General features: G+C 42.2%; 1 protein-coding gene across 1 annotated transcript; it reads left to right on the forward strand.

Annotated features, from left to right (window-relative positions):
• Positions 1-4909: 4909 nt before the first annotated feature.
• Positions 4910-13915, forward strand: LOC148125708 (C-type lectin BpLec-like). Its single transcript, XM_087935618.1, has 6 exons — positions 4910-5001; positions 6323-6375; positions 8834-8928; positions 10519-10659; positions 12783-12894; positions 13659-13915. Exons 1-6 carry the CDS (start codon positions 4910-4912, stop codon positions 13724-13726), a joined length of 561 nt encoding a protein of 186 aa, XP_087791744.1. The 3' UTR covers positions 13727-13915.
• Positions 13916-15199: the final 1284 nt, after the last annotated feature.

The following is a 15199-nucleotide window of genomic DNA, read 5'->3' on the forward strand; positions in this document are numbered from 1 at the left end:
TGACAGTGAGTTACGTATCTCAGAGTTGGCTACGCCCAGGCTAATGCCGGCATGTTAACTTCTAATAAAGCTTTTTTAGTTTTGGGAGAGTGGCTCGAGGCTCATAATTTAATTGGAGTAACTGCTGGAATCCTGACACAGTCATGTCAAAACCAGTCATAAATCAATGTTTTTCAGCACCATTGTAACTTTGAACGGTGTAGTAAATGAATGGTTGTAAGTTGAGGACTACCTGTAAACTATAGTGGTAAAGCTATATGTTTAAATGTTGCTATCCAAAAAAGTTGATCCTTTGTGACTAAATGCTATGCTTTCTTATGTACAGGTGATAAGATTGTTACCAAAAATTGAAACAATGTCTCATCAATTATTTGATTTCTTCTAGACTATAAAACATGGAATGACCAGTTTTGTGAGACCAAACAGCCTTATCTGTGCAAGATGCCTCCGTACTGAATGTAGCTGGAAACACCTTGAAGGTTGTAAGCCAGAATCTCCCTGACTACCACAAGATCAGCCTGCTGACTCACAGAACAAGCCTGTGCGTCAGGCTTTCTCTTCCATGTGGCGTCACTAATCAATAAAGTCCAATCCAACTGAAGATGATGCTCTGAATTTTTCTCTTGTGTGTTTTCATTCATTGAGGACTCCCGGTGCTCATTGTCAAAAACAAAAAAGAACCAAATCCAAAACGAACTAATCCAGGCAGTACCGATAGTGTTCCGTAGTTGGGTGGAAATGTGCTGTGGTTCACCAGCAGCCGAGGCAGACGGCAGCGGAATCGGTCAGTGGGGAAGAACAGGGACCAGTCAGGGAGTCTGGAGAGGACTTGGATGAAGGTTCTGCATCCAATACAGAGATGGTATCAGCCTCAAGATCTCTTCGGCTACCCTAACTGCTATCTATCTCATTTATCTCTCCCATATCCTACCTACTTTATCTTCTCTACTGCTAGGCTTAATTCTTTCGGCTGTCATTAGCAATGGGGGGGAGGGGTAATTGTGGGGGGAAGAGAGCTGGAGGTGTTTTGCATTCCTTTACTGTGGGCAAGCAAGAGGAGGGGGTGTATGATTTCTTCTTTTCAACTTTCCATTTCCTTGCTAGTTTCTATCCCTTTTTGCGCAGCTGCGAAGTCTTATCAAAATATGTCAAGGTCAACGGACAGAGGCCTCATCACCACTTGAAGATGCCCACATGATCATATTCAGAACTTTTAATTGGAAGAGACTTCTGGACTTTGCGGGGTGGGTGGGAACAATTCCATTCCTTCGTATATGTGATCTGCGTGCCAAATTCTCAGTTTCGGAATTCCATCTGTAGCTTCCTCTTTAATTTCCGGTAAAAGAATGACTTTGCTCTGATCCATGGAGTCTGGGTATTTCTTTCTTGGATTTTGAAGGGAGCACACACTGACAGATGGGGCCAGGGGTGCTGCCTCCGGAGCCTGCGGAATCTGGCAGCAGTGAGGCAGAGGACCCAGGGGAGCCTGTTCCCAGTATGTGTAAGCACAGAGCTGCTAGAAGGCGAGAGCAGCTGAAACAAAAGGGGCAATTCAGGAGTAAGGCTAGGAGGTGATTGCCCCTCCCATAAGGAATAAAGGTCAGGCCAAGATGACGATACCTTTGCAGGAAGCAAAGTAGTTCGATTGATTCAGAGTCATTCTTGAAACTCTTGGTACTTAGGTTGGGTTTTTTTGTACTTTGGTTGGGTTTTTTTTCTAGTTCATTTGATACTTCTGTTATTGGTAGCACTTCACAGAAAAGCAAGGTGGGTGTTTATCTCGGGGGACTGTTTGAGATTCATTCCGGCTGGGGATGAAAACAATTCCCAGCGTTGCAATAAAAAAAGTCTTGTTTTTAAAAGAAGTGTGTGAGTAATTACGGTTTAGGAAGCCTGGGTCAGAACAGAAATGGCAGATATATGACACTCCGACATCAAAAACATCTCAGAAACCACCAAACACCATTAGAACCATGTGGCATCATCGTAGCACACAAACCAATTACAACTCTCTTAAATATCTTAAATAAACTGAAAGTCTCAGAAGGAAAAAAACAGGAATCATCTGCAATATTCAGGGTTAGGACTATAACAGCTGCTATGTAGGACAGACAGGGGAAAACTAGCATAGCGCATTGATGAACACCAACTAGCACCAGAAGATCCAGTGAAAATCACAGTTTCATCTGGGAAACTATGAGCATCCTAGACCAAGCTAAATCCCAAAACGCAAGAAAACTCCATGAATCCTGGCACCAAGACAATTCAGCCATCAACCATGCACATAAAAGATGAACACTTTTACATACCATTCAAGAGAGACAATAAAAAAGCTGAGATGGAGACCAGAACACATCCTCTCCAGTGCCCAATAACTAGATAAGCAGGGATTAACACAAGACAAATTAATCACGTGGGAAAACAACACCCTAACCAAGGTATTACCAAAGAGAAAAACACACTATCAACATTGGCAGAGCAAGCTATAAATAGTAAAGTCCACTCCCTTGTAGAACTGATGATGTTCTCTAGATGGGTCATGAAGTAACCGCAAGAACACCATCAAGCTCAGAGAGCACTAAGAAGCCCACAGATCAACCCTGAGCTACAAATATTGTTTACTACTTGAGCTTGATTGTGGGGTCCCTGGTGCTCCCTAATCTGGGTTGTTTGCTTGCAGAGACTTCATTATTTGGGCTTGTGTTGATATCAGTAATCCAAGGGTCTTCAGAGCGGATCCGTCTCAGAAGGAAGGAGGGACCTTCTAAAGAACTTAGAGCCTTATTTTTTAGGACAAAACATGCCACAAGAGAATTCACATCTTGCTCAGATGCGATTGTGATTTTAAAAAATGCCATAGAATCCAATGTGTGTCGAAAGAAGAGCATGAAAAAGAGAGACCGGCCGATGGTTTCCACTTCAGCACAACTCTGGGCCACTTAACTTCTATCTCCTTTTGTTTCTGAACAGGAGAAGGTTGTGGACCCTAACCAACACCACCGCGCACACACATATGTGAGCCATCTAACGGTTGGAATGCTCCAATGTTGGGTGCTTGTAGCTTTGCATAGCAATTGCATTCCAAGGCTCTCTGTTAGGGATGGGTTTATAAGGCAACCCAGTCTCCTAATTCGGTTTTCTGCCCTCAGGAGGCTACTTTCAACTTACCCCTTACCGCCGCTGGTTTCAAGTAACCATTCGCCAGTGGATCATCATTGCTGCTGCTCTGCTCTTCGACTGGCTTCTGGGTTCTCCTCCTCACTGGAGGGCAAAGAGAACCGTTTCGTTTGTCCCCTTCATTGGCTAGGGTCTTGGGTTTCGCCATAGCTTTGGTGGGGCTTACTTGGTCGCTGGCCTTGGATGTGGGTTCAAATTGTTGTCTGCTCAGTGACCTTCTTTAACCTAACAGAAACAGCACCCCCCCGGGGGGGGGGGGCTTTGTTTGAGGTTGGATCCCCCTAGGTTCACTTTCAGAAATCCCTTCTTGTCTGGTGCTTCTCTCTGCAGCCTCACAGAGAAGGACAAGGTCAATTTCTACCTCTCCAGCCAGAATGTACCATTGCCATAGGATTCCGGCACCCCACCCCAAGTTAGGCAGGTGGTTATAATCCCCAGGTTAAGGCCTTGTTGGCTATAGTCCAGTAGCGTGTCTTTGTAACCAGTCCGGGAAGTTGCTAGCCCTCGAAATCCTTGGATGTAAGCTGCAATCAACCTTCTCCCTTGTTAGGTGGTCCTGATCCTTCTCTTTGCTCTCTGGTCTACCTGTGGGTCTTGGAATCACGGTAACTACGTAGCCAAAAAGGCATTAAGAGTTGTTAAACTAATCGTACGTAGCTTTTTCTTTGGTAATATTACACTACTAACTAGAGCATACAAAACATTTGCTAGACCAATACTCGAATACAGCTCATCAGTCTGGAACCCACATTACGTATCTGATATTAACACAGTTGAGAAAGTCCAGAAATATTTCACAAAAAGAGTTCTCCACTCCTCTACTCGTTGCAGAATACCTTATGCCACTAGACTTGAAATTCTAGACCTAGAAAACCTAGAACTACGCTGCCTTCGGTCTGATCTAAGTATAGTATGTAAAATCATACATTACAATGTCCTACCTGTCAATGAATATTTCAGCTTCAACCATAACAATACAAGAGCACACAATAGATACAAACACAAGGTTAACCGCATCAAACTTGATTGCAGGAAATACAGCTTCAGCCACAGAGTGGTCAATGTTTGAATACTCTACCTGACTCTGTGGTCAGGTACCAAACCCCCAAAACTTTAACCTTAGACTGTCTACTATTGACCTCACTCCTTCCCTAAGAGGTCTGTAGAAGATGTGCATAAGTTCACCAACGTGCCTACTGTCCCTGTCCTATTGTTGTTTCTTTTATTGTTTCTTTTTCTTATATGTATCCATGTATTCATAACTCTGTTTTTACTTATACCTATTATCTTGTAAGCAATTGACGAACCAAACAAAATAAAATAAATAAATAAAATAAATAAATCTTAGAGCGATCATGAAGTGGTAAAAGTCATACAGCTCCTCAGCGCCAGTGGTGTGCAGCGAGGCCACCCAGTTGGCTGCTTCTCCCTCCAACGTTACTATATGGAGAAAATAGCTAACAGATAGAATAATAATGACAATAATAAAACAATAACATAAAACAATAACATAGAACAATAATAACAAGTTTAGAACATTAAAACCCTCTGTTAACAAACTGTCACTTTAATCAACTCATAGAAAGTTTACTACAGCTTCTTATCTATCCCAAATGCTCTTATTTTTCATATAACTGATCTTCGTGTGGTTTTTTGCTGTTCTTCCTGTTGCTGTTTTACTAAAAACAGCCCTGAGTTCGCTGCTTGTGTGTCCTGCTTGCAAGCACCATTAATGGCCCCACCCTTTCAGAAAAGCTATAAATCCCGCAGGAGAATTGGCGGGCTGCAGCAGACGGAGATCCGGCAAGCAGAAACTATGTTCAAGTAGGTTTATTTTGCATTTTGCTCTCTGGTGTTGCATTGGACAGATAGTCTTTCCGATAGCAAGTCTGATCCAGCAGGACATAGTTGAAATAGAGCATCACCAAACACTGGAATTAGGCAGATGCTGAATTTTATTTTCCATAGCGTTACACAACTAAGGCAATTCCCTTTTTGTCCTTTTTCCACTGGTCAAATAAGCTCTCTTTCAACGCTGCTCCAAAGGGAACATCACTTTTAAAACTCTACAGGGCTTGGGAATACTGGGTTATAAAATGGATTACTGGTCAACATGATGGATTATTGGGTTATGTGGTGATTACTTTGAATTCTGCATCCAATTTTGGTTGCCACAATATAAAAAGATGGTGAGACTCTGGAAAGAGGGCAGAGAAAAGTAAAAATGATTAGGGGACTAGAGGCTAAAACATATGAAGAATAGTTGTAGGAATTGGATATGTCTAGTCTAATGAAGGGAAGGATTAGACATAACAGTCTTTCAGTATTTGAGGGGCTACCAAAAAGAAAAGAGGATCAACTTATTTTCCCAAAACCAGAAGGGAGGAGCGGGAGGAATGGATGGAAACTGATCAAGGAGAGAAGCTATCTAAAAGTAAGAAGAAATTTCCTGACAGTGAGAACAATTCATTAGTGGAGCAACTTGCCTGCAGAAGTTGTGAATCCTCCAACACTGAAGGTCTTTAAGAAGAGCTTGGACAAACATTTGTCTGGAATGGTGTAGGGTCTCTTTCCTGAGCAGGAGGTTGGATTAGAAAACCTCTTAGGTTCCTTCCAACTGTTATTCAGCTTTCCAAAAAATTTCTATCCATCCTATGTGATGCCAAGCCATAGATCCCGTCAGCCCAAGATTGTCAGTTGGCAGGAACTTTCTGTCGTGGACCTTCCTTTGTGAAATATTCCACCCTTGGAAATGAAAATGTTGGCCTTTTAGAATAAGGTTTTAAAAGCTTGGCTGTTTTTAAACAGCCTGGAGCGCCCAACATATTAAGGACTCTACTGTTAATTGTCTCCACACCGCTCTATGTATTTATTCTTGCATGTGTTTATTACTTTAAATTGTCCTGATTTTATTTGTTTGAGAACTGTAATTTGCCTTGAGTCACTGGGTTGTAGAACCTGAATAAGTAAATAAAATAAAGAAGGCATCAGTGTTCTCGAAAACGTTTGCCAAAGAAATAGCAGGGGCTGCTCCGGGCAGTAGTCAGAAGCAAGGCTACCCAAAAGAGATAGAATAAAGGTCTTCATGGCTTAACTTTCAAAATGTGCACGCTCTTACATTCTCTCTTTCCTTCTGATTTGCAAGATGTTTCCATCACTCGGTTTTGATTTTCTTGGTTGTCAACTTCATTATATCAGGTGAGTCCTCCAGGGAATTCACTCCAGGTAATTCAGTCCTCATTTCCTTGAGCAAAAATGTAGCTGGAAAGCAGAATGGGACAACTCAACGCAGCCAATTTGCCATGGCCAGCTCAACAATTGTAGAACTCGTCGCAGGACATTTCAACAAATGCAACGGTTTAAATTAATTACAATGGAACCATGGTCGACATTAATTAAAGGCAATCTAGAAATACGATCATTTCGAAGAAAACATGGTTACCAATAATCAAAGTAACTGAATGAAACGATTAATAGAGCGTTGAATTTTACCGTGGCAAGTTGGCCATGGTCGGTTGGCTGGGACGAATTGTCCTAAACCCACTGGAAAAGGCTGGAGGTAAAGGTTAAAGGTAAAGGTTCCCTTTGCACATACATGCTAGTCGTTTCTGGCTCAAGGGGGCGATGCTCATCTCCGTTACAAAGCCAAAGAGCCAGCGCTGTCCGAAGACCTCTCCATGGTCATGTGGCCAGCATGACTAAATGCCAAAAGCGCACTGAACTGTTACCTTCCCACCAAGGTAGTCCCTATTTTTCTACTTGCATTTTTATATGCTTTTGAACTGCTAGGCTGGCAGAAGTTGGGACAAGTGCTCATTTCATTACACTGTTGAAATGGGGTTTATAGTGATAAAGGGGGAATGTTATGTCTAGATAGCATTCCTTCCCGTGGGAACAGAGAAGATGCCTGGAGCTGGAGGAAGGTGGAGTTTGGTGTCATCGTATTGATGGACTGAGAATTGATTGGAGATTGTGACTCGGGGGGGCGGGGAAGTTTCAAATATCTGCTTTTTACTGGGTGTAATTCTGGAATCTGGCCAGAGTTAGAATGACACCAAGGCCTTGCCAATTTAATATGTCCCTAATAAACAGACTTTAAAGAAAGATGGATGAGCGGCTAGAATTGTATTTGCTAAAAACTGGAAAAATGAGAAAATCCCATCGCAGGAAGAAATTATTAAGAAAATATTGGAATGTGCTGAGATGAGTAGATTGACATTTGAAATTAGAGAGCAAGAAGATAAACCATTTTATAAAATTTGGGACCTTTTCTATCAATGGTTAGATGATGAAATATGATAATAGAATACCTAGAATTTTAGATAATAAGGAATATTCTTGTTTTTTCTTTTTCTTTTGTTAATAGATACTATATCTATAAAGTGTTCTTTTTTTAGGATAGAATTGGCATGATTATATGATTTGTTATAGAATAAATTACTTAAATTATAGTTATCTCATAAAGTATGAATGAATAAAAGTATAGTCAAATGATTTTTTTTTAATAATGATATGAATATATATAAGTTAGGATTGAAAATCAGAGCTATTATGTAACGTAATTGTAATTGAGACTACGAAATGGATGCACAAAACTGATGAACCAACCGACACACTGTTTGTTTATAAGTGTGGAAGATGCTTTTATGATTTGTCTGTTTTTGTTTGTTTGTTAAAAAAACCAATAAAACTGTTTTCAAAAAAAGAAAAAGAAAGAAAAAGAAAGATGGATGCCTCTGGTTTTTATTCCGGGGGCATATTACTTGGAACCTCGACAACGGGGCCCTTCCATCACACCCTTATGGCCACCACCTTATCCGTCCTCTTCCTTCTTTCCATGTTGCACAGAGAGAAGATTTTCATTGCTGCAAAAACTGATCACGGCTCAGCACCAGGGAGGAAAAAGGGATCCAGAAGAGACCCTTTGCATCGGGTCTCCTAGAATTTCCTGCTTCTGGGTTTCTCCCCAACAAGATCGAAGCTCACCTTGTTCATTCTCCCCAGTTCCATCCAGGGGAAAAATTTTAAAATGGTTACCCATCCACCTTCTAGAGCAGGGCTGTCAAACTTGTTGCCGGATGTTTTCACGCTCTGGCCACGGTCCACGCCTGGTTTAGCAAAGGTGGAAAAACTGCAATACATCACGTGATGCCGCCATGACGTGAGTTTGACGGTCCTGTTCTACAGGGTTCCAGACTGGGAGATGGTTTTGTTGACTGCAAACTCATCAAGAAGAGACCCAACGTAGAACTAAGGAGAAATTCCTTGATAGCAAGAACGATGAACCCGTGGAACGACTTGCCACCAGGAGCTGAGAGTTCTCCAACGTTGGCACTTTTAAAGAAGAGATTGGACAATCGTGTGTCTGAAATTGTGTAGGGTTTGCTGCTTGAGCAAGGGTTGGATTGGAAGACTTCCAATGTCCCTTCCAACTCTGTTATTTGACTGATACAGTCCACAAAGAGCTGGCTGTTCATCGTCTTCAACTCTTCTAGAAGACTTCTTCACGTGCCAGGAAATGTTTTATGCCCTACAATCCCAAGCCGTTTTCTCAGAGCTTCTTCTCCAGGAGCATCCAAGGGTTCTAGGGAAAATATTTGAACCGTTTTGATTCTCCTGACTTCCCTGATCACGCTCCCTTCTCTCTCTTGAACAGGCATAGAAGCTATAAGTTGCCCCTCGGGTTGGTTCATGTTCCAAGACAAATGCTACGGGTTCCATTCTGTACCCCAATCGTGGAAAGATGCTGAGGTAAGAAGAAACCGCCGTACGAACTTGAAGGAAGCCGATGTGAACTGGGAACGAGCCTTTTGAATCACTTGGATCTGCCCCTTTCAGCATCCAAGCCTTAAGCCTCCAGGTTGCTCTGCCGGTTTTGGTGGGCGTGCTCTTAGTTGTTCCTTCGTTAGGCTTTGTTTATTCTTTGATTATTGGTTCTCCTTGATTGGGGCATTGTTTACTGCTTGATTTAAGGATCTATCAATTCAGAAAAACAAATTAACAATAAACAACAGTCGAATCGAGGAACTGCCAAGAACAGGCCCGCCATTAATGACAGGGCAAACCACTTGTACACAAGCAGAGAGCAAACCTCATTCTGTTCTACCATTGATAATGTTACACAGTTGGGTCTTAAGATGGTCTACAAGAAAACAACCAAGCTCAGAAAGCACTAAGGATCTGCACAGTCCTCCTCCTCCTCCTCCTCTTCATTCTCCTTTTCTTTCTCCTCTTCCTCCTCCTTTCCGCAAACCCTTTCCCTTTTAGCATTGATGTTACCTAGTTGGGTTACAAAACTTATACAAGATAACGACCAAGATCACCCAGGACACCACCGTTCAACCCTGAGCTATAAAGAGACTCTTCTAGTGGTAGCAATGGAGCTGCCTATTGGTGGGGTTTTGCACTAAAATTTAGCATGGACTGAGTGTTCTTTTTTGGTAAGAATGCTGGTTGAAAAAACCTCCATGACTCCGTCCAATCCTATAATTCCATGATCCCAGAACACACAATGATATTAAAATGTTGCTGTGCATTTCATGAGGTCCTCTCGCAACTGATGTGTAAAGTTGTGAATGTGGAAGCCTGTATTTGTGCCCAGAGACATCCTCCAGCCTATCCCTAAGTCTCCCAGACAGACAGCATCGCTAACGCGGGGACAGTCGGCTTTGCTCTTCTGCACCTCCCATAACACAGGCTCATCTAAAAAGGTCTTCTCCCTTTTTAATTTTCATTCGTTTTATACTTTTATCTTCTCTAATATTTCTATTCTATTTAATATTCTATTCTATATTCTAATCTATATTCTATTCTATTTAATATTTCTATTCTATTTCTATTTACTTCCAGAGTCAATACAAATAGCAAAGGAGAAAGGGGACATCCTTGTCTTGTGCCTTTTCTTACGTTAATAGAGTCTGTAAATTCTCTCTCCATCATTACCTTTGCTGTTTGCTCATGGTAAATTGCTTCTATTGCTTGAATAAATCTTCTAGCAAAACCCATCTGTTCCAATAGGAGTAACATAAATCTCCAGTTCACATTGTCAAATGCCTTTTGGGCATCTAAGAATATCAGAGCCATTTGCTTTTCAGGATGCGCCTCATAATATTCCAAAGCGTCCAGAATTACTCTCATATTGTCTCTAATTTGTCTCTTTGGCAGAAATCCATTTTGATCCGAATGGATAAAATTATTCAAATATTTTTTAAGTCTTTCTGCTAATATCAAAGCAAAGATTTTATAGTCTGCATTTAATAGAGAAATCGGTCTATAGTTCTTAATAAAATTGTTTACAAAAAAAAATGAAAAATAAAAAGGTCTTCTCTTGGATCCTTTCAGGCTAACTGCCAGCAGTACAGCCAGCATGCTCATCTCGCCTCCATCATCACCCAGATGGAACAGGAGATGATTGCGAGTCACATCTCCACCAACTACATCACCAGTAAAGGTGTCTGGATTGGTCTCTATGATTCCTGCATGGTAACTAACCAGTCCAGTTGGCTCTTTCTTTTTCCATGCTCTGTTTCCATGGCTTGCCCCTTGGGGTCCCTGGAAGAGGCCTCGGAAATACCCGGGAGAATTACACATCTGAACTCTCTCTTGCTGTGAGATGACGACCCATAGATTTGGGGGTAATTGACAGCCTCCCTTCCTTGAAGGATGTGGGTCCTATCTTGTCGCTTCCTCTGATATTTCCACTGGGAATGGAGGCGTTTAAGGAAGGAGGAAACAACAGATGGGACGGGGGCATCAAGAGGAGCTTTGGACAGACATCAGGGAGACTAAGGTGGGTTGGATCGAGCAGAGCGGTTCATCAGAAGGCAGAAGGAAGGAGAGGTAGTGGAAGGAAATGCTAGGAAGAATAGGCGAAGAGGTCACCTACAGATGCAGAATGGACCAACTCACCATGGCCAACTCACCATGAGACAACCCATCACGGGACAATTTAACAATTCAATTATTTAAAATAAATTTTAAAAATTGTTTAATTTTTTTTGTCATTTACATTTCAACTGGACTCTTCTTTTGCGTCCTTTCTTTAACGATTCTATTGTACCATTTGTTTGCGGTTAGGGTAACTCTCGTCCTGCGACGAGTTGTCCCATGGTGAATTGGCCACAGCAAGTTGGCCAACAAGTTGTTATAGACCCCAATGGCAGTTGAGGAAGAGATCTCCATGGCAAAGGAGCCTTACCTTCTTTGCTCATTTTTACATATATGACCATAAAGTCATTTTCTGGCAGATGTCAAACGAGCCAATTGTTTGCTAAGGGTGTATAGTTTTGCCAAAAAAACTAAAGTATGTGCTGGGTTTCAGCAAAACTGTCATAAAATATGTTGTGGGACCACATGGCCCTGCAAACAGAAATGTGTCTAGATTGCCAAGCAACCAAAATTTGGTCACATGACAGAGGAAGGTACCCATCCATTGGAACTTTGAATCCAGGTCGTAGGTCCCCGTTTTCGGGATGGTCTTTACTTAGAATGGTTGCTAAACAACCTGTCATGAGTGAAGGACAACCTGTATTGCCATTTAATGGGAGGCTTCCTAGCTAGGAGAAAATTGGATAATCATACAGAAGAACCGATGTGTTGCTTTTGTGTGTGCGTGCGTGTGTGTGTGTGTGTGTGTGTCGCTTTTAGCGTATTCACAATCGGTCAAGTTTTATAATTTTAACATGACTTTAGATGTTTTTTCACTTTGGATTGGGAGCCGTCCAGCGTTGGTTGAAAGATGGGCAGCTGTATAAATGTTTTAAATACATAAGTCAATGAATAAACAAGACTACATAAATAAATGAGTCCATCTTATGTACTTCTATAACTGTTTGATTTGATACAGCAACCAAACAGCACAGGGACAGACTTTGACAGACAGACAGGACTGCAGAAAAAACAACTGCAAGCAGCCTGCTTTCCATTGAGGACCTGTGTAATGTGCGGATCAGGAGGAAGGCTGAGAAAATATTTCCAGACTCCTCAACTCCTGGACATAAACTGTTTCAATTCCCGCCCTTGTGACTCTGCAACAGGGCATTACATGCCAAAATAACTAGACAGAGTGATAGTTTTTTCACCCCCATGCCATCACTCTGCTGAATTCTTAATACTGACAATAGTATCTTACATCTAAGTATATTTACTCATGTAGTCTATCTGTAGTAGTAGTATTATCCTTATCTTCCTCTTCTGAATGGTACTGTTGTTGTTATTATTACTGTTATTGTTATTATTCTGTTGCTTTGTAAGTATAATGAGAACTTCTGCATTGGAGACAACTTCCTTGCATGTCCAATCACACTTGGCCAAATAAAGGATTCAATTCAATTGTCTCCAAAACTTGGAAGTCTCTCTGCAAGAGCCTGTTGGAAGTCCACGTCGCCCCTTTTTGCCCTCCATAAAGAAGTCCCTTAACATGAAATGGATTCCTAGAGATTTTCTGGGCCAAGTGATAGGTCTGATTGACCATCTTGGCTTCTCCAAGCACAGCAGGGTTGACATGCACTGTGGCCAAACACAAGATGCTTTGAGGGCAATTAGCCACACAGATATTCTCAGCCTCTCTCAAGGTAAAAAAATATAAATCCCTCCTCTTTTTATAGAAAAAATGCTGGAAATGGACTGATTACTCAACCATTACCTATGTCTCCTGGGATGCAACCTTTCCTAGACCAAGGAATTACCTGAGTTGCATCCAGCTGTCTGCCACATCAGGTGAGAATGGGGCACCCATCCAAAGAACGATGGGGTTGGAAGCCATTGTGGAAGTCTTATAGGAAAGAAACAGGGTTGCTCCTCCTAATATGCAACAGGTTGGGAAGGAGTGAGAATTGTCCTCAAAGACCAAACTTCCAATGGGCTGGTCTTCAAATTCCTCCTTTCTACCTCCTCCCATTTCTCCTCCCCCTCCCCTTTTTTCTCCCCCCTCCCCCTCCACCACCGTTTCCTCCTTCTTCTCCTCCATCACCACCACTACCACCGTCATTCCTCCCTCACCATTTCTCCTCCTTCTCCCGCTCCTCGTTCCTTCCCTTCCTCCTCATCCTGCTTCTCCTTCTCCCCCTCTTCCTCATCCCATTGCCATGCATCCCTTAGAATATAGAATATTGTATGTTCCACTGTACCGAAAACCCGATCCAGGCAATAAGTTGTTGGTAGAATAGGACCTACAGGTTGCAAAGACTGGGAACATGATGTAATTACAAAGTACAGTGAAATCAACCGGGAAGGCCTTAAGCTGAAGGCTGCAGTCAGTGATGAAAAGTCCAAAGATAGCATGTCAGATAAGGGGTTGTGCACTACAAGGACGGGAGAAATTATGAAGCCCTCATAAAATTCATGGCTAGGGTCATCCTGCTCTGAATGCTTAAAATGGGTGGGTGGGGGGGGGGGGGGGTAATGGGATATGCTTCTTCTATGCAAAGGTAAATGTGGCGAGAGAGACATGTGCCCAACCTCCTCTCGCTTTTCTCTTTCAGGATTTAAAAAATGGAAGAATCGAAATTGTTCAAACAAAGCGCAGTTCCTTTGCATGATGAGGATTTAGTGAGAGGAGGTTTTCGTTAGGGATGCCATGGCTCTTGGAATTAAGTTGAGAAATGTCTGGACTGCAAAAAGAGACTCCCTTGTTTCCCAATCCTTGAAGGCCACCAGTTCTAAGCCTGCAACGTCAATCCCATCGGGTTAAGGGTCCGATACTTTTCCTGTGAAAACCAATAAACTATTTTCAATTTTATATCTTTCGTTGCTTTCCTTTCTCATTAGCGTTTCTCAACCGTGGCCAATTTAAGAGCCATGGAGGTCAATTCCCCATAGCTAGCCAGGGAATTCTGGGAGTTCGAAGTGGCCAAGGTTGGGACACTCTACACTAATCCACAAGACTGCTTATGTGCAGCTTAAATTGTCCAACCTCCAACTCAGACGAGCCCAAGTCGACATGGCAAGAATCACTTAGTGTCCTGCTTGTTGTATGGTCTACCTCTGCCTGCTGCCAATATGTCAAGAAATTTAGAGAGGAGCAGGTTGGGGAGGTGGGTGTGTACCAGGACCCTATCCCATCACTCCCCCTCTCATTTTTTGTCCAAATAATTTGCTCATCACTCAAATAGCCATGGTGTGCTAAGAATATGCCATTTCGCCTTTTGCTGCTATGAATCCACTACCCCAGGTGACTCTCTTCCTCCAGGAAAGGTGCTTCCTCCAGGAAAGGTGTGCTGTTGACACCTGTGGCTCTGGTTAAAAGTTGTCTGTGGGGCCCTTGGTGCTCACTGAGCTTGGTTGTTGGATGTTTCATGTTTCATCACTCAGCCAGGTAAATTAGCAGTGCTAGAAGGGAGAGGGCCCCAATCAGGTGCTAAAATTAAACACAGTTTTCCCCAAATGCCATCACCCTGCTAAACAACTAATTCCCACAACACTGTCAAATTATTTACTAAGACTGTATGACCATTATTCTTCTCACCCTTCCTAGTGCCCATCTCTTCCCACTTATGACTATAACCGTGTTGCTTGTAGCTTTGAAATTTAAACTGTCTTGTTTCCTAGTATGATTGATTGCTTATTAGTAACCTATGACTATCACTAAGTGTTGTATCTTATGATGTATTTTACTTTTACTTTTTTGAGAGCATTTGCACCAAGACAAATTCCTTATGTGTCCAATCACACTTGGTCAATAAACAATTCATTTCTTTTCTATTTCCCTATCCTATCCTATCCTATCCTATCCTATCCTATCCTATCCTATCCTATCCTATCCTATCCTATCCTAATTCCATTCTATTCCATTCCATTCCTCTACTCCTCAATCTCTATCTGCCTGTCATCATCTCTCTGTCTCTGTCTTTGTCATTCTCTCTTTCTCATCTACCCATCAATCATCCATCCATCCCTCTATCAATCGATCATTCATCCCTCTGTCCCTCGCTCCATTCTATTTTAATCCTTTTTAAAACCCTTACCTGGACTCTAGGCTGAAGAGGAGAGGAAGGAAGCCTGCAAGCAGAGGGGGAAAAAATTA

Source organism: Pseudonaja textilis, chromosome 5 (genome assembly GCF_049901715.1).
Source record: "Pseudonaja textilis isolate UNSWEBS1 chromosome 5, rPseTex1.2, whole genome shotgun sequence".
Classification (NCBI taxonomy): Eukaryota; Metazoa; Chordata; class Lepidosauria; order Squamata; family Elapidae; genus Pseudonaja; species Pseudonaja textilis.

Bases quoted from the DNA above. Each gene is read 5' to 3' on its own strand.
- LOC148125708 (XM_087935618.1), top strand. From the start codon at position 4,910: ATGGCCCCACCCTTTCAGAAAAGCTATAAATCCCGCAGGAGAATTGGC. The intron at 8,929-10,518 runs GTAAGAAGAAAC...GGATCCTTTCAG, and splicing joins AATCGTGGAAAGATGCTGAG to GCTAACTGCCAGCAGTACAG. The intron at 12,895-13,658 runs GTGAGAATGGGG...TTTCTCTTTCAG, and splicing joins CCAGCTGTCTGCCACATCAG to GATTTAAAAAATGGAAGAAT.